General features: G+C 36.3%; 1 protein-coding gene across 2 annotated transcripts; it reads right to left on the bottom strand.

Moving 5' to 3' along the window:
- Window positions 1-713: 713 nt before the first annotated feature.
- Window positions 714-24,478, bottom strand: SPATA9 (spermatogenesis associated 9). 2 transcript variants are annotated; one of them, XM_042943998.1, is made up of 5 exons: window positions 24,313-24,478; window positions 24,009-24,097; window positions 15,281-15,508; window positions 6,014-6,109; window positions 714-1,196 (listed from the first exon to the last, which is right to left on the bottom strand). In XM_042943998.1, exons 1-5 carry the CDS (start codon window positions 24,320-24,322, stop codon window positions 909-911), a joined length of 711 nt encoding a protein of 236 aa, XP_042799932.1. In that variant the 5' UTR covers window positions 24,323-24,478; the 3' UTR covers window positions 714-908. The 2 variants fall into 2 exon arrangements, with proteins under 2 accessions (XP_042799932.1, XP_042799926.1); XM_042943992.1 differs by having other exon boundaries at window positions 24,288-24,478.
- Window positions 24,479-26,018: the final 1,540 nt, after the last annotated feature.

Below are 26,018 nucleotides of genomic sequence, written 5' to 3' on the forward strand. Positions count from 1 at the left end.
CAGAGTGTGTTTTCCCTCCAGATAAATACAGTTGATCCTTGAACAATGCAGGGGATGGGGGTACCATCCCCCTCACAGTCAAAATTCTACATAAACCTTTGGACTCCCCAAAACTTAACTACTAATAGTCTACTGTTAACCAGAAGCCTGACTGATTACATAAACAGTCAACTAACACACTCTTTGAATATTCTATGTATCATACACTGTATTCTTAAAGTAAGCTAGAGAAAATATTAAAATCATAAGGAAGAGAATATACATTTACAGTACTATAATGTATTTATTTAAAAAGATCTGCATATAAGTAGGTTTGCATAGTTAAAACCCATGTTCAAGGGGCAACTGTAATTGGAAAGATACTTTAAACAAATCAGTAATAAAAACATAAATGCATTATAAATATACCCATGTTATAAACCATAGCATAAAGTCTAACCCTCCAAAGGGTACGCTTTCTTGTTCATTAAAAAATATCATATGGGGCACCTGGGTGGCTCAGTCGGTTAAGCATCTGACTCTTGATTTTGGTTCAGGTCATGATCTCACATCTCATAAGTTTGAGCCCTATGTCAGGCTCTGCGTTGACAGCATGCAGCCTGCTTGGGATTCTCTCCCTCTCTGCCCCTTATTCATGCATGTGCACGTGCTTGCTCGCTCTCTCTCTCTCTCTCTGAAAATATATAAATTAACTTTAAAATCATAGTCATACATATATTCTACATCAAGATTCATTTTATTTTCTCCACTATATAAGTACTTGAGAATGACATTTTAGTAGTTCTCTACCCCTTTTCTAAAGCAGAGCATTCAGTATATGAAAACTAGTTTCTTAGTTTTGTCAGTTGAAATGTGATTAGATAGATAGCTCTTAAGCTCCACTCAGTGATATTTATGTTCAGATTTGCTCATTCATTCATTTCAGTGCATTGGTCAAACACAGAATGTAAAACCTGGATCTTGTTACTCAACTTATTGGCAAGAAGTTTGGGGCAGTCCGAAATACTGTCTGGTTTCTCCGGTAATGACCTGTAAGGTTTTGCTTTGATTTCACCTTCATCAAACGTAGGTTCAGAAAGCACAGGCTCTGAAAAGGCTTTTCTAAGATTTTCACTCTCCTTTCTGTTTTGCCTTATGGATTCTTCTTCTTGGAAAATTTTCTTTACCTTCTCCAGCACAGCATTAACACAGACTGTCTAATAATAAAAAAATGTGTTGAAAAGTAAAGTTTCTTCTTAAGCTACTGAACTTTCCAGTAACAAATCCAATAAAATATTTAACATAAAGCCATTAATCTACTTAATTCTAATAAAGAAGCGCTTCCTTTCCTGGCACATGATAAACATCTAGAGATTGCTTCCTTGTTCTAAATATATTACATCATAAGCTAGAAAGAAAATTAAAGCCTGGTATACTTCAGTAAAGACAAGCTTTCCCTCTTTTCCCTTCAATTCATTAGTTGTCTTACATCTTTACTCCCTGATTTAATTAAGCTCTTTTATTCTCCTGAATTAAATGAAACATTTTCTGGGAGATGAAATTTGTCACCAAACATGTTAATATCTCAAAGTAGGTTTTTGTTTTTAATTTTTCCCCCTAGACTTTGCTTATACCTATGTGTACAATTGGAAGGGCATTAACATTTTAGAAAGAATTTAGTAACCCAGTGGAGCAATGATTTCTAAACAAACACACGATCCATTTTCCCTCCAAAAAAAAAAAAAAAATGCCATTCAGTACTTTAAGAGTGTCAAAACAAAACACATAGAGAAATATAACTTTGAAAATCGAGAACCACTAAGAACTATATCCAGTAAACTTATTCTGTAAGTTTACTAATGAAGATGATGATGCCTAGTGTTTAAGACAAGTAACAAGAATAATGAAATCCACAAATATGAGAATACCTAACCAGCTTATTTTACCAAAGTGATGCCTAAAGCTGACATAACAGGCAATAAGCACTTTGAAGATTTTCCTAAAGAGGGTAACGGAGAAAAGATCAAGGGCCTTAGATTGACAAGTTTTTCCTGACCTCCTGCCTCCTCCTCTCTTGGCCTGCATCCCACTGATGCTTTCCTTCACTTTCCTGTAGTTAGTATGTAGTCACCTGACCCTGTTCTAGCCAAAAAATAAAATAAAATATGTCTGCTGGGGGAAGGTCAGGAGGGATTTTTGGAAGTTTTTCTCCTATATAAAAAGGAAGGCTCTTCATCTTTTCCTCCTAATTTGGACAATGATGTAGATAGGATGCCTGACCATGAGGTGACAAACCTAAGGATCAAAAACAACAAACAAGGTAGCAGAAGAGAAAAATGCAAAGGCCCTGGGTTCATGATGACATTGTAGATCCACTGTACAAACCTGGGAACCACCTAACTCTAGACTTCTAATTAACTGAGATATTTAAATGTCTTCATTGATGAAGGCCCTGGTAGCTATTTTTTGTTACATGCATACAAGTATATCCCAACCAAGACCTATAAAATTTTGAGGTCCGTCACTTTCAGCTGCAAACAGCTTCATTCATTTATCCCCATATGTGATCATTTTCTATGTATGCCATGCTGTGAAAGAAGATTAGGAAGCCCTGTCCTATTTGATGTATTTCTTCTTCCCTCACCTACAAAATTTTATCTGTGCCCATTATAACCACTTCTACCCCAGTCTCCAAAAATGAAGGGTCTTGATCAAGATCAGTATCTATGTTTCTTTTTAACCTATAGCCTACCTGTTCTCTATTAATAATCCCCTGCCTTTTCAGCCTCTCGTTCTTGACTGGCTCTTCCCCTGCAACTTAGAATGTGCTCCAGTATCTTCCATCTTAAAATTAAACATTAAAAACCCCTGGCACCCTGTTTCCCTCTTGATTGCTATATATGCTGGTTTTTCTTGATCAAACCAGAGTCTCTATTCATGGCTTCCATTGTACCATCTCCTCTTCACTCTGAAACCAGCTTATTCCTGTCCTCCTTATCCTGTCGCATCACTGAAATAGTTCTCAAGATGGTTGGCTCCAACATCTTTTGTACTAGATCTAGACACTTTTCACAACTTTATTTTACTTGACTTTTTCTGTTTATATTTGACACCTAACTGCTCACAACTTCCTGAGTCTCTATTTCCTTGACACTTTTTCTCCTGATTCTCTTCCTACTTTTCTGATTATTCCTTTTTTGTCTCCTTCGCAGATTTGCTCTTAGCTCACCGTAAATGTTGCTATTTTTCACATTTCTTTTGACTTTCCACTTACAGACTTTTCACTTTTTCCACTGTGGTTCCATACACAGGGCATTAACTTCCAACATGCATGTTATTTGATTTCAAAATCATAACTCCAGCCCTGACCTCTCCTAGACGTTGGGTTGGCTACATGATCAATCATCAGGTCCCCCAAAATACTGTTTCTTTTACCTACTTAGAAAATTTGTAGCATGACAAGTCATGTGGGATGATTTCAAAAGCCTTTGAGAAATTAGAGTTTAATTTTGGTGTTAGTCTAATTTGTTTTAGTTTTACCATATCTATTTCATTCCACCCATTTTTTGCAGCATTTTTGCATTCTAGCTCAGTTGGATGTCATTTTTGCATGATTCACATTTAAGATATTGAACATTTCTCAAAAGTTTTAAATGCTTGTAAAATATTTATAAGTTCAGTTATTTTTAAAAAAACTATGAATATGTTTAAAAGTCCTTTTACTTTTTTTTTTCGATGATGTCTTGGCTCTTCTTGACCTTTTTCATTCCCCTCTAAATTTTAGAATAAAATAGTCAACTTACACACCTGCTGATATTTAAATTGGGACCACAATGAATCTATAGATTATGGGAAAAACTGAATCTTTAGTATTGTGTGTTTCAATCTGATAAAAAATATTAACAAAAATATATAAGATCTTGAACAACAAAAAAAACCCATAAGAATTATTGAGAAATTAAAGAAGACCTAAGCAAATAGAGGGATAGACCATGTACAAGGATTGAAGGGAGGACTTATTCTACTAGTTATCAAGACTTATAAAGCTCTTGTAAATAATACAATATTGAATCTAAGAATAGAAAAATAGATCAACTGAATAGAACAGAGAGTCTATAAACAGACCTGCATATATAAGGACACTTGATATATGACAAAAGAAGTATTCTGGGGCAATAGGAAAAGTACCCACCCCCCCCAATAAATTGAGTTGGATCAGTTGGATACCCATGAAGGAAAAATTTGTTCCTTACCTGATACCAATTCCAGATGGATTATAAATCTGAAAGTGAAAGGTAAAATAACAAAGTTCCTAGAATATATCAGGAGGAATAGTTTCATGACTTTGGGTATAGGTCAAGATTCCCTAATTAAGACATAAAAAGCACTTAACATAAAGAAAAGATTAATACCTTGAACTACATTAAAATTAAAAACTTCTGTTTTAAAGACACTGCTAAAAGAGTGAAAAGGAAGTCATTGAATAAAAGAAATAACCAAAAGAGGGTTTATTCCTAGAATATATTTTTAAAGTACAAATCAATAATAAAAAGATAGAATAGAAAAATAGAAGACTTTAACAGAAATTCACAAAAGAGGATATCCAAATGTCCACTTAGTGCATAAAAATGAACTCAATCTCATTAACGATCAAGGAAATGCAAACTAAAGCCACAATGTGATAATACTACATATCCACAAGAATCGCTAAAATGGAAAAGACTGACAATACCGACTGTTTGGCAGTATCTGCTAGACATGAACATGTGCATATTCTGGTGGTCCAGTAATTTTACCAAAACATATGTACAAGAATATTCATAGAAACCATATTCACAATGGCCAAAACTACAAGTAATATAAAATATATAATAATAGTATATATTATGTAACATATTATAATTATATATTTATATTATTAATATATTTATGTAATATATAAATATAATGTTACGTTTATATAATATAAACTATATATTATAGTTATAATATATATTGTTATATATTATATTATAATGCTATGTAATATTAAATTCATATATTATATAAAATACATCATATTATATTATTATAATAATATTATATTTATATAATATTCAATTCAAACCACAAAATGGATAGTGGCACATATATTGAATACATATATGTTCTATGTATATACACACATATATATATATTTCAACAAATGGAATAATACACAGCAATGAAAATCAACAAACTACTACTATACACAATAAATCTCATAATGATAATATTAAGCAAAAAAGGACAAATATAAAAGAATATATAGTATATTATTTCATTTATATACAATTTACAGAAAACTGTATTTAGTGTTAGAAGTCAAAATAATGGTTACTTTTATATAAGAGGCAAGGGATTTGTGAGGGGAACAAGAAAGAAGCTTCTAGAATGATGATTACATTTTGTTTCTCAACGTGTGTGTGGTAGGTAGATTAATAGCTTTTGTGAGAATTCATCAAGCTGTGTAGTTTTCTTTGTGTGTTATACTTTTTTAAAAAAAAAATTTAAAGGTAAGTATAAATGACAATGATTAAAACAAAATAACCCCTTATAATTTATAAAACCCTTTATACTTTTGTCACACTTTGTAATGAACACTTTTGAATTACAGCACTTGTAATTCAAAATACACTAATATTTGTATTCCCCATATCATGGACCTAATTGATGGAATGCTGAACTTTAGCCAACCATGGCACAATGGCTGAAACAAAACAACCATAGCTAAGTGAAAGTAAAACCAAAACATTTTGAACAAATCATAATAAACATTATAAAAATAATTTTAGTTATTTAAGCAAATTAGTTTTTGGTGAATTGACTTGGGTCAGAAATGGGCTGACTTTACCTCAGAAAAGTAATTTTATTTTAGAAGAGTAAATTTTTAATGTAAAATTGTGTAACAAGAGAATAGTACCTTGGTTTATGAATTTATAATATATATCTATATCTTTAACATACATGAAATAAGTATATTTACATCTAGATTGTAATAATTTTCTTAACTCACCAAATAAATTAGTGCTGCATATGAAGCATACATGATGCTAGTTAAAGCAGTCTTTGCTGGAAAAGAAATGATTTCGAACAAAGAACCCCTTCTGACCTGCAAAAACAGAAGAGTTTTCTTATTATAATAAAAGTTTTCAATGTTACAATGTTAAATTTTACCATGTTATTGTAAAATGAGAATTTCAATATTTCTTTCCAAAAAAAGTTATCTACTGGATCTATCTGGATTTTTTTCACATTCTGAAAATATTTTGGTTTATTTTTCTCTGTTTTTTTTTTTTTTACAAAAAGGTACTTTCTTTTGCTATGACAGATCTATAAAAACCTATGAAAGATCTATAAAAAACCTTGCATTTCCAAAATCTAAATTACTTTAACTTTTTTACATTTAACAAGTGTGCTCACTAGAGGGTGCCACTGTGCATGTTGTTAGAAAAACAGTCTTTTCTTTGTTCAAATTCATGTAATCATCCTTTACTAAATTATTCACCTCTTCATTAAGCAAGCAGCAATCGAAATACTAAGGATTTCCTGCAGATTAATGACCTGCTTGGAAATGTTAATCATGAGACTGCTGAAGGCCAGCATTAACCTTAGATGAACATTAAGCTTCAGGGAATGCTCTGTGCTCACATCCAGCATGCATTTTGAAACAGAGAAGGTTTACACCAATAACGAATTTGTCTCTCAGATGTTTCTAGCTTCAGGTGGTAGCTGTCCCTGCCTCAAACATAACAGAATATATTTAGTTTAAGGGAACTGTACTCTCTTCTAGGTCACCTCTGCTGCCTTGAGTAGGATATGAAATGAGGACATTAGGAAAAACATTCCTTTCCCATTCAGCAGTGTAGTGGCAGTTAGCCATGCTCCTCTGAGGTAAGTGCCAAGACACTCAGTGGCTTCAATAACTCCCAAAGGTACAGGCTGTAGCTAATAAAATCGTGTAAATACACAGTAAAAATGCATACAAACTAGAAAGAACAGCATGTATGTGTATGTTATTTAAAACATTGAAAAACTGGAACAATTGATAGCAGGACGGTTAGGTAAAATAAAGTGTATCCACTTAATGGCATATTATAGCCTTTTAAAAGGTGCTTCTGAAGGATGCGTAATACCACTTTGTTGAACAAACATTTGTATGGCACTGTGTTCTATCTAAGTGCTTGTAGTATCTTCAGTATTCGCTTACTGCTACCACTGCGGAATGAAGAACAAAACTGCCCATCACAATTTACCTTCCTCTCTCCCTTAAGTGATTTATGGAATGCTGACGCCAAGAACACGCTCTAGCCTACTAGTTGAGAGATGGAGGTGGGGGTGGTGGGGAGGAGTTCCTTCTCCTTCCTTGTTTTCCAGGCCCATACTAACTCCTAAATACAGAGACAGGTAGGGGGAGTTTTAGCCCACACTCCGTAAGTCAGTCTGGAAAACTTCCCAGAGTTCCTGGCTTCTGGAAAGAGTTTCCAGGAAACAAAGCAGCTGCTGCTCTTTCCCTCTTGCTAGAAGAATCAAATTGATAGTGTGCCTTTGAATCCCACCATTAGGCTACAGGGAGACAAACATACAAGTAGAGAGCTGATGTTAGGAAAGAAAACAGATACGCTCCAACAAAATGCCTCCTGGCAGAGTAAAAGATTCATGAGTACAGCGGGGGTCCATATTCAATAATTCGCAGGCCATATACAATAAAAGTAAAAGTGGCATCTGCATGCATGAGAAATTACCATTTCTATTTTTTTCCAGATTTTTGTCCTTCACCTAAAGTAACTAAAACTGATTACTTTTCAAAGTTTCAAAATAGATTCTATATCTGATATACGTTATGCTTCTGAATGATGAATCTGTATATTGCTTAAGAGTTAGTTTTTCATCATTTTAATGCTTTTGATAAATACTTGCTATTCCCGTAACAAATCATTCCTGTGGAAAATACATTTCCTCCAAAATTTATGTGGCTACTGGCAGGTAGCCATTTTTCAATTTTATGATCCACTTCCAATACATGTTTTTCATATATAAACCATGCTGTTTCCTTTTTGGCTTGTTCTAAGCAGGAATAGCGTATGATAAAACAAATAAACAGGAGTCCTTTCTATATCAAAGGTTTTATTTAGATTCCCTCAGCCATTTAAAAAAATTTATCCTAACTTATTATATTAGTTTTATTTGCAAATTTGAAAGCATCTTGATATCAGTATTATGGCCATATATTTGTTTGAACTTTTAATATTAATGTTAATATGAGTGTGTAAGATATTTGGATATATAAGATATGTGGATAGGTTATATGGTCATACTAACATATCAGATACATGGATATTTCAACAGTAAAACATTTCGATGTTTAATGAAATTTTGCCACATAACTTTGCCTCATCTCATTAAAGGAGTATCTGTGATTATCTTATTTTCAGTCATACTGAGATAAATCACAAAAAAACAAACAGTAAATAGTTTAGAAAATAATAAAGATCCACTTAGATGACCTGAAGGATAAAGAATCACCAGGCCCAACTTAGTTTATGTTGCTCAAAACCACCTTGAAGAAGGATATCCAGGGGGTAATGGGGGGAAACTTGAACTCCATGATTCACAGGTTAAGTGTTGCAAGAAGCACTGACTGGTTAATAGGTCCAGAAAAAAAGTTTGGAAAAGCTACATGACCATGTCTTTGCTTGAGTAAAACACAGTATTCATGAGCACGGGGAAGGCTCCTAGCAGTGCACAGTAAAAAAAGCTATTTGACTTTGTTTACCCAGTATTAATATCCTCTGTAACATTGTTTTTGAATAAGATCTTACTCACATAGTCCTATTAAAGCTCAAATGTCCCAACTTCTGGAGAAGTATGTCTTCAAGATTCTAAGTAGTCTACTTTCTAGGAATTGTCCTTTCTCCTCAGGTCTTGAATTATACCACCCAAGACTACCCCATAGGCCCACTGAAGACCTGTAGAGATTCTTGATATTTTTGAGGTTCACACATATTTCTTACACAAAATATGTGAAGTTTGAATTTAACCCCCAAACTGAAGTCTACCTTGAAGGGTTGGGGATGAGGAAAAGACTATACTTAGAAAAGTGTCTGATCTTCATTCTGAAAAAGGGAACACAAGTTCACTTGGATCCACATATATCACAGGCATTTTAGATGCCGCGGGTTTTCTTCCCCTTTGCCCGTATCTTGCCTACACCACTTCACAGTGCCTACACTTCATCTCTTAATGCCACTATAAGGAAGATTCTATCATAGGAAGAGCTCCTGGTCCTGTGGCCCTGCACTGCCCTGCCAAAGTCAACAACTATGTCTGGGAGCTGACGTGTCTTGGCTGGTTATTGAAGCTGATTATCTAGGTCACTGCAGCCTAAAGCAGCTGCAAGTTTTACTCATCCAGACAGTTTACAAGGCTAAGCAGATGCACCATTCCATAAGTACTGATGCTAGGGATGTTGAAAACTACCAAGAAATATCTAACCAGAGTTTTCCATTCCAGAGGCCCTTTTAGGACTAGCAGATATCTTGCTATAATCTCAACCCTGCATAACCTGGAAGGATTTGAGGAGCAACTTGACGCAACACCCCACCCATAAAGACAGGTGCAAAGGAAGTCTCTTTCAACAAGATGGCCAGCTGGAGAAGGCAGACTCGAACTATGTGCTCATGTTACAAAAGCCATGGGGATCTCTTCAGGTCATTTGCATCAATTGGGTCTTTGGATAGTTCATATTGGGCTCAATATCTTTGAATATGTTAACATATATAAGACTTACTCTAGGTCTGAGCACAGAACCAGAAAGTCAAGGGAGCTCCTGTAACAACATTCATGCTCTAATTATCTTGAGGAGACTATTACTGTATGCTTCATCCCAGACCACATCAGAAGGCTGAAATACTATCCTAGTCATAGTCAGTGTCCTAATGAAAAAATGCTTCTCTACTATGTGTTCTTGAAGGAGTAATCTGACTGGCATTCCCAGCTACATAATATCCAACAAGAGTATTGGTAGAACCATTTAAGGTGCTCTATGTACAAAAATATCTTTCTATCATTAATTATCCTCAGATCAGTGACAAAACAGAGCATATAAAGAGGATCTTTAACACACACTTTCAGATTATCTAGTCTGCTTATCTTCCTACATAAAATGATGTCCTCCATGCATCAACAAGCATATCCCCTTGCATAGCAATTCCAGATTTCACTCCTTTTACTTCTCTGCACACCAGGAAGTTCTACCTTGACACAGGCAGCCTGGCAATCCTTGAAGGAATTCATGCTGGAATCCACTCTGGGTAAGCTAAACTCTGTCACTATGGAAAGACAACCAAGCAATGTATATACCAGGGCTGGTGTAACTCACTCGTACTATGCCACTTATCTCTCTGGTACACTGACACCATGGATATACTCCATTCACAGACCAATCCATTGACCTCCATCACACTTCTTGCGTTACTCTGTTGTTACTTTCACTCTCTAGGCCATTGTCTTCACTATTCATACTTCTATTCCCTCCTCACTGAGACTTTTATATTTGAGATATGTTGTTTTCTTGCTTGTTACAACTTAATTTCCTCTCAGTGGCAATTCTGATTCTCCACCCTAACTAATACATATTATTGAAGTATAGCTTATTCCTCATTCCTAACCCTCGAGGACCCTGGAATCTCTGACCGAAGGCTGTTCCCACTTGTCTCACTCTTGCTATGTGGAACTTCTTACCTTTCCTAAATAAGTCATGTTCTCTCTCACCTTAGCATCTTACTATATGATGTTCACTTCTGGGAATAATTCTCCTAGTTCTTCACTTGGTTAATATCTCCTCCCTCAAGATCTGGTATTATCTTCTCGAAAGCCTGCACCAACTACTCTTTGGAATTACATGCTCCTTGTTGCCGCTTCCAGAGTACACTTTGCACTCTCTGATTATGCACTTACTACACTCCACTGACACTGCTTATTTGCCTATCATCCCCACAGTCCATATAGGGCAAAAGCAAGACATCTATGAATCCTAGTATCTAAACTAGTGATCTTACATGTCGATTTTCAATAAATATGTGTTGAATAAATGGAAAAAGTAGAATAATAATTCACTTACTTCCAGAAAGAAATTTAACGGTCTTCTATTAAAACTCATAAAAAAAGATACTAAGCAAAGCTGAAGGATATCTGGTTCTAGTAGTACGGCAGACTGAGCTAATGTGGAACTCCCCCCCCTCCCCCACATACCTAGAAATTTTATATAAAATCAAACTCCAAAATGTAATACAAGACTGTGTTTGGAAAAAAAAAAAAGAAAAGAAAAAAAATAAGGAAGGAAGGGAGGAAGGGAGGGAAAGAAAGAAAGAAAGAAAGAAAGAAAGAAAGAAAGAAAGAAAGAAGAAAGAAAGATTGATTCCTGGAGTGCCTGGGTGGCTCAGTTTGTTTAGCATCTGACTTGATTTTGGTTCGAGTCATGATCTCATGGTTCATGGGATGGAGCCCCGCATCAGGCTCTGTGCTGGTGGTGCAGAGCCTGCTAGGGATTCTCTCTCCCTCTCTCTCTGCCCCTCCCCCTCATGTTCTTTCTCCCTCTCTGTCTCTCTCTCTATCTCAAAAAAATAAACATTTTTTTTTTAAAGAAAGATTCCCTGTGCTAGGAACGAAAAGGTGGAGCGGTAAGTGTGTGAGTATATTGCCCAGGAGGTATGAAAAAGAGGTAAGTGAAAGGAAAACATGAGGAAGGTAAATAGACATAAAGAATAAAATGAAAATGTCCAAGGTATATTGAATAGATATTCCAGAATAAGAGATTAGAGAAAATGAGAAAGAGGCAATATTTGAACAAACAATAGCTAAGAATTTTCTAGAATTGAAGAAATTATCCTCAGATTCAAGAATCACTATGATTCACAAGGGAAAAGCATTTTGACAACAGCTAATACAATTGAAGATGTGCATCCCTCATAACCCAGTAATGCCTCTTCTAGATGTACCCTTGGAGAGTATCTTACACACATGGAAAAGGAGCCATTTACAAAAGTGTTCATTGAAATACTGTTTGTAATAAAAACAGTTGTGGGATACCACAAACAAAATAAAATAATAAACCATAGCTACTCATATCAGAAATGTTGAGTACAGGTGCCTAAATGGCTCAGTTATTTCAGTGTTTGGCTCTTGATTTTGGTTCAGGTCATGATCTCATGGTTCGTGAGATTGAGCCCTCTGCTGTCAGCACAGAGCCTGCTTGGTATTCTCTCTCTCCCTCTCTCTGCCCCTCCCCCACTCGCTCACATGCACGCTCTCTCTCTCTCTCTCTCAAAGTAAACGTTTGAAAAAAATGTTGAGTGAAAAAAGAAAGTTACAGAAGGATGAGTATAGTATATCATTTATATAAATTTTAAATATATGAAGAATAATAGATGTGTACAAATGTAGCGAAAATATGAAAGTATGCATAGAAATGCTCACATCAACTTCAGGATAATGATTTCCTTTGGTAGAGAAAAAAATGGGGAATGGATTGGGACATAGTTAATTATATTTCTTTTTATAGAGGAGATATCTGAAGGTAACATTGCAAAATATTACTACCAATTTAAATTTGGATAGGACTTCTGATAAACTACCTTTTATATGTTTTGAAATATTTTATGAGTAAGAATTTTAAAAATTAAAGCTATATTCTAAGACAATTAGAAAAAGAGCAAAGGAGAAGAAATTTCATAGGTGTTGATTTTGAAATGATGTCAAAGAGACTGTCACAGTCAGCATATGGACCTTGGACAGGTCATTTACTCCATCATCCTGCTTCTCTCACTTCTTGGAATAAGTTATCACAACTAAGCTCTAAATTTACCTGTGAAATTCAGTGTCAGGGAAAAAAGGCAAATGTGTGATGTTTCTTAGTTCTTATGACTAGATAAAAGGAAACACAAATTCAACTAGAAAGATAGATTATTTTCCTGCCATTGAATCTTCATGAGTATTGGGAGACAATTCTTCCATGGATGTCTCTCATTCCTGTACAGATTGGACTTTCTGAACAAAGCACATGTTTGATAGGAAACAGTTTTTGAAGCTAGAGAAAATATGTTACTCTGGAGAGATTTAGAAATGTACTTCCCAAGAGCCTTCAACTTCCCCCTCTGGAGACATTTGCTTCTCTCCCTAAACCTCTCTGTCTTTCTCTCCCTTCCCACCCCTCCTCCCAAGGCTGAGCAGATACACCAACATCCTTTTTTTTTTTTTAAGTTTATTTATTTATTTTGAGAGAGAGAGAGAAAGTGCAAGCATGGGAGGGGCAGAGAGAGAGGGAGAGACAGAGAATCCCAAGCAGCCTCTGCATGGGGCTCAAACCCACCAACTGTGATATCACAACCCCAAAACCAAGATTTGGGCGCCTAATTGACTGAGCCACTCAGGTGCCCCACCAACACTCCTATAAAAGCTGAGTCTCCTAATTTCAGGCTCCTCTCCTGTGATGCAACTCACTATATGCATAGGTATCATGTGGCTCTCATCACATTGTCCTGAGGGAACTGAGGGGGTATGGGAATGACACAAGACATTGCTCTGGCTGCTGCTTTTGCAGTAGATAATAAACAATCTCTGTCCCTGATTCAAGGGAGTCTTGTGTGTCTGTCAGTCGGTCAGTGTGTGCGTGTGTGTGTGTGTGTGTGTGTATACCTGTGGCAGGCTAATTTGTTAGTTTCAAAAGAGTGTAAAATCACAGATTCTTCTTCAGTTCTAACTTACCAAAGAGGAGCAAAAAGAAAGATTAAATAACATAATGGATAGTGTCTTTAAATGTGATTTCATAATAAATACAGAAATATTCTTCAAAGAACACTTCTTATGTCAATTATACAGCTCAGCGACATTTCTTTCTGACAACTTAAAGATACAGGAATACTTAGAGAATCCAGTAGTTAACAAACACAAAGCATTTTTTACTTTCTCAAACATCAGGTATTATAAGGGAGCTTTTTATAATGGCTATCTCAAGCAATTCATAATTGAACTATCCAGTTATTTCTGAAAATGTTAAAATCTTTGATTAAAGAGAGATTCCTATGTAATGGATATTGTGTTGCTTCTAGCAATCCATCATCCATTTGCTCGCTCATCTTTTCAAAAGAGCCCAAATTTTGTTTGATGATTCATCCTTTCCCCCATTCTCTGGTCATGTGATCTGGATGGAGCTCCAACCTCCACTGCAGAGAAAAAATAGGCAATCAAGTCCTAGGCCAGTCAGTGCATCCCATTTCCCTGGTTTAGAGGTAAGCCCACCTCCAAGAGTGAAACTCAGGACTTGTCCAGGAATGCTGGGTCAAGGACTTTCATTCTTTGCTGCTCTAATTGAACCTGGAAGGATGGGAGTCCTGGGAAAGCTGCAAATCGCCTTGTAGCCATGAAGGGAAAAGTCAGTCTGGGAATGGAGTCTACACAGAGGAAGCAGAGCCAGGAGATGGGGGAAAAGAGAAAAACAGGAAATGATGATGAAGGCATCATTTGAGCACCTATATATATCCTGAAGCCTCATCTACTCTAGATTGTTCAACTATGTAAACTAATACATCTTTCTGGCTTAACTCCGTTTGAGTGAGAGTTTTTCTCCTTTCAACAACAGAGTCAAAATGACCCACTCTGGGGTTTAGGTACCAGACTTGCAGGATTCCAAATCTTTTGTAGCAGACATTTAGAATGCTTTGAATAATGCCCAGATGGAAAAACCCAGAGTTCTACACCATAAAGTTTAGAAAAAAGGAAACTGGTCCTGAAAAAGTTTTAAGAGCTGCTGTCCTTAACGAAATATAACATACCCTCAACAAAACCATGTAGAACATGTAATTTGAAATATATTTGGATGTTGATGGGTCTATCAAAATGAGTTTATAGTTGAATGTACTCAAATATGTTAAGTCAAACAAAGACTTTCTTGGAAACATAGCAAGGTTATGAGGAAAAAGGAACAAAATTATTTTTAAGGCTTGTTATACGATTAGTTTTAGGTTTGCTATAAGTGGTAATTTGTATGCTAATATTTAGGTTGAACCATTTGAAATTTACAGTTTCATATATTTCAGTCACATAACATTACTTCCTCTTTCAGATTTACTTTAACCAGAATATATATGCCATATTGGAAAAAGGCCAAACCATTCATTTCTTATCCAAATATTCATGTTTTACATGTAGGACAACCAAATGTGCTACATTTTCATTTTTCAGATCTTGCAATTTCATATCTTGTGCACATGCAGTATTGACTCACCTGCATGTTACATACAGGATGCTTTTGTGCATTAAGCTCCCTCAGCAAACGATGCGATATGTCCCTTAATTCTAAAAGTCTACAAGCAAGTTGAGGCTGCAGAAGTTTGGCCACTGATTTGGAAGATCTGGATATGCTGCTTAATCCTTGAATTAATGTTCCTCGGTTGATCTTCGCTAGAGCAACAGCCATTCTGATTTTGGATGGGTTTCGCATGGGTTCTCTTTTCTGGAAAATAAGCCTCTGAAAAGTGACTGATGTGTGATTCTCCAGCGGATCATTAAAATCTACTTCAGGCCGAGACCAAGTACCGCATAACAGTATATTATGCATGGTCCTATGCATATACTCAGTGTCCGATAATTACATCCCACCCCGTACCTAAATCTTTGAATAAATGTATGATTTTTGCCTTAGCATAAATATCTAGAATTTAAGTTACTAGCCAAAAGATCTAAATTTTTCATTTTTCTCTCTGCATTTATTTATTTTTGCATTGATTTTTTTAAGGGCACTTTCAAAAGCAAACAGTTCTTATTCAAATATTATTCAGTGTTTGAATAATTCAAACAATAATTCTTATCCAAAACTGTTACAAATATTTCTCCAGTTTACTTTAAAATCTTAAGTGATAATGCATACATACATAATGCATTGTGCAATGTAAGAAAATAAAATATCCTATATACTAATAAACGAGCTTAAGGAACTTTTACTTGTAAAAACTTAAAAACTTCCATGAACATTCTGACAGAAGAAAATTGTGGCATTAGCAAAACATATGACATGTAGATTTTTCCCTGCTGGACCAGAAGGTGAACCACAGAGAAATTACTTACAATGTGGTTAGACTGCATTCCAGGCAACAGGCAAGTATAGTTGCCATTACTCCTTTAAGTAATTTTATGGGCTATTCTGGCTTTTTTGTATGTGACTTAGGGGAAACTAATGGTTCATAACACAAATAAGGAAATTTGAACCTCTATTTATTGAGTCTAAATATATAAACACAAAACATCTTTTACACGGATTTTTTTTTTTTTTTTTTTTTTTTTTTGGTCTACAATGAGCAACATGCATTTGTTGAAGAGCTAAAGTACTATGTATCATTTTTATGCATCAACTTTTGTGCATCAACTTTAAATGCATCAACTTTTATACTGAAGAAATAATTTTATTATTGCTGTTTTTGTCATTAAAGTTGAATACTCCTTTTACTGTTGAGCATTCGTCATTGGAGATAACCAAAAGCTGTTCTAGCCTGTCAATGGGGATGTATTTCTGCAGATCTGGTGTCTTATTGTGGTTTAATCTGTTAACTTTACTGGGGTGCCTGGGTGGCTCAGTCAGTTGGGCATCTGACTTTGGCTCAGGTCATGATCTCAAGGTTCATGGGTATGAGCCCCACATTGGGCTCTGTGCTGACAGCTTGGAACCTGCTTCAGATTGTCTTTCCTTCCCTGTCTGTCCCTTCCCCTCTCTGTCTGTCCCTAACTCGTGCTCTCTCTCTCAAAAATAAACATTAAAAAACTTTTTAAAAATCTGTTAACTTTGGGGCGCCTGGGTGGCGCAGTCGGTTAAGCGTCCGACTTCAGCCAGGTCACGATCTCGCGGTCCGTGAGTTCGAGCCCCGCGTCAGGCTCTGGGCTGATGGCTCGGAGCCTGGAGCCTGTTTCCGATTCTGTGTCTCCCTCTCTCTCTGCCCCTCCCCCGTTCATGCTCTGTCTCTCTCTGTCCCAAAAATAAATAAAAAATGTTGAAAAAAAAAATTAAAAAAAAAAAATAAAATCTGTTAACTTTACTGAAAAAGTCCCATTAGCCTACCTTCTGTCTCAACCCTTCTAGTCAATACTAACAGTCCAGAAAACAATCTAAGTTGCGGGCTGCTAGAATTGCTGCAATTCCAAGCCAATTTAGGGTAGAGAAACCCTTAAAAGGAATTAGGTGGTGGGTAAAATAAGCAAAATCACACACAGGTGCTATCACTTGATATTATAGCTAGGTTTTGAGCACACCAGGGAGAGAAACCACAATTATCTGCCATAGCCAAAGCTCTTGCACATACAGATTCAATTTTTTTTTTTTTTTTTTTTTTTTTTTTTTTTTTTTTTTTAAATTTTTTTTTTTCAACGTTTTTTATTTATTTTTGGGACAGAGAGAGACAGAGCATGAATGGGGGAGGGGCAGAGAGAGAGGGAGACACAGAATCGGAAACAGGCTCCAGGCTCCGAGCCATCAGCCCAGAGCCTGATTACAGATTCAATTTCTCTTGCGATCTTATGCTTTGCTTCGTTGATTCTTCTTCCCGACTCCTCCTTAAGTTGGAGCAGCTAGAATGTCTAGTTTTACTTCTGATTACAGTTTACTGTGTTTTCTCTCATAATTTATAATCATAAAGTGAGGCATAATGCCAGGGCAAACAGCAGTGGGACATGCACACTATACTGAAATTTCATCTAATAGTCATTCAGTGTATTAAGGACTCTAATTTTTGCAGATGCAAGACATTAACATTATGGAGCTTCCCTCTCTGTACTTTGTGCCTTTACAAAGTCTTGGTGATCTGTACTTGTTGGCCTGGATTCACTGGCTTTATTCGGATATTTCTGTTAACTAATCTTGATTCATTCCCCCAAACACTATACTAGATTGATCTGTTCAAACTTCTCCTCTTTTATAACATTGCCTTTCTAAAATTTTCCTCTGTAGAGAAATAAGTCTATTTGTAATTGATAAACTGTTAATCAAAATTCTCCTGTAGGATCATATCATTTGAATTTGAATATCATTATAAATACAGCATTTATGATAAACGGTATTTTAAAAAAATTCAAGTGTACATTACAATAATTCTTTAGTGCCCTTTGCATATTTCTCCTTTCAGTATTGTCATAAATTCAGAGCTTTTTCCAACAGACTCAACCAGTTCCTAATTAATATCATCTTTGTTTCCCTTTAATGCTGAAATAGTTACAATTTGATGACTTTGCTTCCCTTCATGATTTTTACATTGCTTTCCTTTTTCAAAACTTTCAGTTACCTCTGAAAGAAATATTACCTCCAGCAATAAAATGTTTCTGACCCCTTTATTTTCCCCTGACACAAAGCATACAATCAACTTGTTCCCAAGAAGACCATTAATGCTTTTAAGAATAGTATTAGAAACCACAGGGTGCCTGGGTGGCTCAGTCAGATAAGCATCTGACTTCAGCTCAGGTCATGATTTCACGTGGGTTCACGTGGGTTCACATGGGTTTACGTGGGTTCGTGAGTTCACGCCCCGCCTCAGGCTCTGTGCTGAAAGCTCAGAGCCTGGAGCCTGCTTGGGATTCTATGCCTCCCTCTCTCTCTGTCCCTCCCCCTTGCACTCGATCTCCCTCTGCCTCTCAAAAATAAATAAACATTAAAAAAATAGTATTAGAAAGCAAATCTGGGTACTGGGGTGGATATAAAGTGGGGTTTTTGTGACTCTGAGAATAGGAAGGTAACAACAGAGGCTACTTACAGTCCTTTAGACGCAGAGTAAGATGTTCCTCTTTTAAAAAAAGCAAAAAAACAAAAAAACAAAAAAACTCACTGGGGCACCTGGGTGGCTTAGTTGGTTAAGCATTGGAGTCTTGATTTTGGCTTACATCATGATCTCACAGTTCATGAGACTGAGCTCTACATTTGGCTCTGTGCTGACAGCGCTGCGAAGCCTGCTTAAGATTCTCTCTTTCTCTCTCTCTCTCTCTCTCTCTTTTGCTCTTTGCCCCTCCCCCTCAAGATAAATAAATAAACATTTAAAAAAATACCAGTTTATGGTAATGATTCCAATTCAGTCTTCAGTGAATTTTTATTTTTTTAACGTTTTTTATTCATTTTTGAGAGACAGAGACAGAGCACAAACCAGGGAGGAGCAGAGAGAGAGGGAGATAGAGAACCTGAGGCAGGCTTCAGGTTCTGAGCTGTCAGCACAGAGCCCGATGTGGGACTCGAACCCATGAACCGCGAGATCATGACCTGAGTCGAAGTCAGATGCTTAACCAACTGAGCCACCCAGGTACCCATTCAGTGAATTGTTGAAAAAGGCTCCAGTAAAATATTTTAAAATAAAAAGTTTTTGTCCTTTTGTTGAGCTACCAGCTTTTCCTTTTGTCTACTATCTATGCTATGTATTTTCCTCCCAAACTATGTGTGTAAATGTAAATGTTGACCTCAAATTAAGAAGTGCTCATTTCTTTTCCCTGGGTTGTTTTGTTTTGTTTGACTCCTGGCCTAAGCATCCTGGAATTGGTTGCAAAGTGTGCAAGTTTAGATGATTCTTATTGTCATTATCATCACCAGAGTACATTACCAAATGTATGAAAAGAAATTCCAACTCCCCTCACCACCATCACCAGGCAATGTTCATTTATCACTAGAAACCTAGCATCAGTTAATCAGACTGTTGTGAGAATCCTGCTCCAGATTTCACTATTTGACCTCCATTCTTTGAATGTATGCTGCTTTCCCTTTTTCTTTTCTTTTTGTTTTCTAGAGCCATGCCCATTTCTCTAACATCAGCAGTTTTCACGCTGAACTCCGATTTCCATTACATCAGCTTTTTACTACTCCACATCCAAAAAACCAGCCTGTCAGCAAGTCTCATTCAATTCTTTCTCTGAATAGTCCTAGAATTTGACCACTTCTCACTATGCCCTCTGCCAGCACTCAGTCCATTCTATTTATACCACCTCTTCTCCAGAGTAGTCAAGGAGCCTCTTCAGTGGTCTCTCTCCTTCTCTCCTTGTCTGTTGCCATTCTACTCCTCAACACCTCAGCCAGAGAGATACAAGTAAAACTTAGATCCTATCTTGCTTTTCTTTTCAGCTGCTTCAGTGCCTTCCTAGTATGCTCAGTGTAAAAGCCGAATTACAAATGCTACAAAGGTTGCCATATTTTTACCTCTCTACCCTCATTGTCTTTTTCTCTCCTTTCCTCCTCACTAGTTGTTGAGCTGGTTAGGTATACTCCCACCTCAGGGACTTTGCATTAGCTATGCCATTTGATTCTTCAAAGGTACCAAGGTCTGCTCCCTGGCTTCCCTCAAGTCTTTCTTAAGAATCACTTTCTCAGGGCATCTCAGGGTGGCTCAGTTGGTTGAGTGTCTGGCTCTGGATTTTTGGCCCAAGTCACGATCACAGAGTCATGAGACTGACCCCTGCATCAGGCTCTGTGCTGAGTGTGGAGTGTGCTTGAGATTCTCTCTCTTTCTCTGCTCCTCCCCCCGATCATGCTCTCTCTCTCAATTAAAAAAAAAAGAAGCAAAAAAAAAAAAAAAGGAATCATTTTCTCACTAAGACCCTCTCGGTCACCCTAACTTAACAGTCAGTTGTTTTCCCTTTTCTACCCCTATTTCATATTTCTACTATATTTATTCTTCTTCTTATACATACCATTAACATAAATAAACTTGTTTCTTGTTTTTCTACCTGACTAGGATGTAAGTTCTATGACAGCAGTGTTTTATATCCATTTGGATCACTGATCTTTCCCCAGTACCTAGAATAGTGTCTGACACAAAATAGAGTGCTCTAAATATTTGTTGAAATGAATGAATGAATGAAGACTATCTGAAAATAGATTAATAGAGAGAAATAAATATACCAAATATTAAATTAGAAATCACCTTGAAAGTTTTCAGTGTACAATGTGCTCTGTAACTTTCACAATTATGACAGTGCCATAACAACTCACCAAAAACAAAAATACAACTTAATTATAGAACACTTTAGTTACACTCCTATTCTCATCATATTTAGAAATATCAACACCATTAAAAATGATTTCCAGACATTATAGGTGCAGCCCCAAGAGTTTTGTCCCACATGTTCAAAAAAAAAAAAAAAAAAAAGCCAAGAGAATTCAGAAAAGTACATCAACAGCTATAAAAATCCAAAATTTAAGTGGATTCTAATATGTTCTATTTACTACTCCCAATTTTATAGTATAAGGCTAAATGCAAGATAATTACAGAATAAAACACATAATCACCTTTAATAATTAAAACCACAAAAATTGACCCTATTTACCACAAAAGATTTCTCTCATTCAAGTAAAAGTTCATCTGAATTAAAACTTTTAGTTCCCTAATTGTAGAATACAGTTTTCACTTGTTCAAATGTAAAAGTTTAATATTTTTAAATCCTCATGAAGAAATCAGTTGCAATTGGCAAGTGTAAACCTTTAAAACTTACTTCTTGCTAAAGGAAGTGGATATTGAAGGTACTGGGATATGGGTTCTACTGAAGAACACATGACTTCAGAAGCCATGACCTCAAGCCAAGAGCCTAAAATTAAATTTTCTCAGCCCCAGGAAGAAAATTTCCTTCAAATCATTAGTCATGAAGAACTATTTAATAACCATTATTCTCGGTATGTCCCTCTATACAAATCCCACCAGACATTTTGTTTGTTTGTTTCAGGCCAACAAGGTGGCCTTTTCCTAAATAAATAAATGCATAAAATTTTTAAAAAGAGAGATTTTAAAAACTAATCATGAAATCTAGAAACTCAATTTAAATTTAATCATGAAATCCAACTCAATTAACTAAAGCCCCCTAAGTATTATTAAAACCACTCCTTTAAGCATGTTTGGGAACTATGGATCATTCCCAAAAAAATAAAATTTGCAGCATTTACAATCTGACCTTTTAAAAATAATTTCGTTATCCAAGCATTAGCATTGTGTTCTGAATAATTTATTGTTGAAGTACAAGTAACTTCCATCTGTACAGTATCCCCTAACAACTTGGGTTTCTTGCCAATCTCAGCAACACATTCTTCATAGTAAACTGGTGGGAAAAGTACAATGTAAGTGTTTTGAAAATGAGAAATAAAGTAACTATGCTTATATTCTTCTCTGAAAGAGGTAAAGTTCTCATAAATAAATGACTTTAGTGACTTGGAAATAGGAACTCAGAGTTCTTTCTTTGGGATCAGAGTATCAATCTATTTCACTATTAAACCAAATTTATGGCTCAAGTGATAATGAGGTAAGTCAGAGGGTAGGAAGAGATGAAGGGAGTTGTGAAGAAAGCTGCAACTTCTTTCATTCTTTAGTGTTGGCAATGGTGAGAGAATCACAATGTGGAAGCAGCAAAAGGGGTTTCCAGACCAGTCTCTGGCTTCCTAGGATTCACCTTGAGGCTTCCTCAGGAATCATTGCCACTAGTGTGCTAGCCTTAATCATTTTACATTCTAGACCAAGCATGGTCACCTGCCCATTTCCTACCGTAATATTCCAGAGCATACTCAAGAAAAATGTCCAAAAAGATTTGTCTAAAAAGATTTTATACTAAAACTAGGGGAGTGTAAAAGGGGGAAACAACTAGACGCCGAGTCTAAGATACAGATTTATAGAGTCTGGTTTGCTGTCTGGCGGACCACCATCTGGGTGCCATCTTCCCACTATGTATCCAGATACCTGCACTTCACCATCATCCCTCCCCAAAGTCTACACCCAAAACCCATACCATTGGTTCCGATTTACTTGATATTCTGGGAACATGTTATGCTGTTTCATACTTTTTGACCTAAGTGACACTGCTTCCTCTGTTCCTATCCACTTACCCTACCCCTTTTTTCACTTTGAAAATTTATAATCATTCTTTGAGACCAATTTGAGCATCCTTCTTCCATAAATCCTTCTCTGACCATTCAGAATGGTAGAGCCATTCATTCCTCAAAGATAAATTTACCTCTTACCATGTTCCAAAGACAATTACTTGTTTACAGTTCCAATTGACTCCACTAGATTAAGCTCATTGACTGAAAGAATCCTGTTTTTATCTCTGTATTCCCTGTCCCCAGTCCCAGCCAATAGGAAAGTATTTAGTAAATGTCTGATGCCTGGTGGTCTGGATGAATGGTTAAAAGTGGTTCTAAGATCCCTCCTTTGGAATGAAATATATAGACTTTGGGATTACTATGTTACTCAGAGAGTTTTTTTGGGTATATTTCCAGGTTTTGGCTATAATCCTTATGTTTGACATTGCCCAAACTCTGATATCTGGATAAGGAGGTTATTACTGTACTGTGTAACTTTACAACATATTCTATTCTAACTGTGGTCTAGATGACTAAAATACACTTATCCATTAAGAGCTGTGTACTTTGAAGTAAATTATGTTACAAGATATTACTTTTTCCTGATCAGATATCTTTTCAACCTATCCACTCTCCAACTCCCAATATTTTATCTGTTGCAAATTCTTTTGGGAACAGAGGTTATACAAAACATATGCACATATGCTTTGTTTAAATTGGTATCACTATTTTCTTTCCACATTAAAACATATACCCATACCATATTTATGTTTCTATTACTATAATTCATATCAGTTTTTTCACTGACTTAATTGCCATAGATTTTAGTTAAAATATATCTAGATATGTTTCTGATTTTATATTAAGCAAATCTTAAGCAAATGTAGCAAACTACATGCATTGCAATTGTGGCTATAAAAAGGTTCCAGATTTCCAGTCTGGAGATAGATTTATGTATCTATCTGACTTCCTTGTCCACCATTTCTCTGCTTTCCATAGACTTACACAATAAGATTTGAAATTTGTTTTTCTGAGACAAAATTAATTTTTTCCTAAGCAACAGGCACTGATCTCAAAATCAAGCATTAAATAATTGGTATGATATTAAAAATTCAATATACTTTTTGTAATCCTTTTCAAAGTTATGAAATCACATTACCTGATCAGACCGTGATAATCTTAGGATGGTAGGGAATTCGTCTTTAAACTCATCTAGAAGGTCCATGATTATTTTCTGGATCCCCTCGACTAAGACAAAAAGAAATTGGGGTGGGGGTGGAGAAAGCTTAACTAAAAACATTCCCTAAGCACAATTCAAAAGAACATGGGACACTGGGTCCACTTTGTAAGTGACTGGGAAAGCAAGTAAACCCTAGGGAACTTTATTCCCAGTTGTTTCCCACACCCATTATCCCCTTTACAATGAGATTGCATATACTTCTTCCAGAAAAGTTCTTCAACACCTGCCCACATATCCACCCAACAGGTTTGATTGGCATGACAAGTTCTTGCTTGGGTTCCTAGTGCTTGGCAAGTTTGCAGGCCACGGCCACACTTGTCCTACTCTGTCATTTGTGAGGGATGAGGGCACCCTTCCACTCAGGAAAGCAGGCAAGGACAGAACCTACAGCTAGCTCATTGCCAGAATTCTCTGTTACTGCACAATGGGCCTCTGAGAACTTGTTACAGAATCTTCTGAAATCACGCTGGCACTGAGAAGAGGAAGAATGTGTTTGAAGACACATTGAAGGGGAGGAGAAAGGAAAATGAAAAATAAACTGTACTAAGGAGTTCTGCATTATACGTTGAATTTTGACCCAATTTCTATAATGATACCTCAGTTAATGGATCATCTGAAACAAAGCTCCCTTTGAAAAGAGTTGGCATATGCTTTAAAAGAAATGTTTCTAACAGAAACCCATGGGGGAGGGGAAGGAAAAAAAAAAAAAAAAAAAAAAGAGGTTAGAGTGGGAGAGAGCCAAAGCATTAGAGACTGTTAAAAACTGAGAACAAACTGAGGGTTGATGGGGGGTGGGAGGGAGGGCAGGGTGGGTGATGGGTATTGAGGAGGGCACCTTTTGGGATGAGCACTGGGTGTTGTATGGAAACCAATTTGACAGTAAATTTCATATATTAAAAAAAAAAAAAAAAATAAAAAAAAAAAAAAAAGAAATGTTTCACATACGATGCCAAGTGGAAAAGAAACACCAGCAGTTAATTCAGAAATACTTCTGAACAGGTTGTTTTTCCTTCACTCAAATAAATATCACTAAGTAAAAGACAGGCAAAATTATAAAATATATCGTTTGTCTTCTTTAAAATACCAAGCTATTTTTTTCTTCTTCATCTTTTTCCCTCCTAGTCCTCTCCCACTTCATTATTTTCCATTTATCAAGTCTAGGAAGAATTTCATGTCATGTGTGCTTGATTACCTAGTTACTATTTTAGTGTGGATGAATTTAGAGTCGATTAACATAAATCCCATTTAAAATTTTTTTCATGTTTATTTATTTTTGAGAGAGAGAGCATGCAAACAGGAGAGGGATAGGGAGAGGGAGACAGAGAATCCAAAGCAGTCTCTGCACTGTCAGCACAAAGCCCAACACAGGGCTCGAATCCACCAACTTTGAGATGATGAGCTGAGCCAAAGTCGGACGCTCAATCGACTGAGCCACCCAGGCGCCACAAATCCCATTTTAATTTAAAGCCTTTATATTAAATTGTAGCTAGACCATTGTCCTCAGCAAGCATAAATCTGTGGGTGCTAGGGGTCTGCTCATAGGAACTGTCTAGGAAATGTTCATCAGAGGATTCTTTTCTTACGTAAAGCCTGCCAGATCCCTGGTTTCGATTTGTCCTTAGTCCTCATCTGAGAACACTCTTCACGACACGCAACCATTTCTCTTAATCTTAGCAGAACATGTTTCCCTCCGTCCTGACCCTTATGTTTAAGATAATTATGCCATTAATATTTAGAAACTGCAATCCATTGCCAGAAAGAAAATCTTATTAGACGATGAACACACAGACTGAAAGTCTGTAAGATAATGTAAACCTTTATTTGTCCTATTAAGTTATACGCCTATCAGAATTTACCCCAGGGAACAGCTGGCAGTACCTTCGTTCTCTGGTCTTCTTCCCTGTTCTCTTCTCCACGCTCCTTGGCCCC

Source organism: Panthera leo, chromosome A1, assembly GCF_018350215.1.
Source record: "Panthera leo isolate Ple1 chromosome A1, P.leo_Ple1_pat1.1, whole genome shotgun sequence".
NCBI lineage: Eukaryota > Metazoa > Chordata > Mammalia > Carnivora > Felidae > Panthera > Panthera leo.

Bases quoted from the DNA above. Each gene is read 5' to 3' on its own strand.
- SPATA9 (XM_042943992.1), bottom strand. From the start codon at position 24,348: ATGCCAATCAAACCTGTTGGGTGGATATGTGGGCAGGTGTTGAAGAAC. The intron at 24,098-24,287 runs GTATATGCAATC...TTTTTGTCTTAG, and splicing joins GAAGAACTTTTCTGGAAGAA to TCGAGGGGATCCAGAAAATA. The intron at 15,509-24,008 runs GTAATGTGATTT...CTTATTTTCCAG, and splicing joins GATTATCACGGTCTGATCAG to AAAAGAGAACCCATGCGAAA.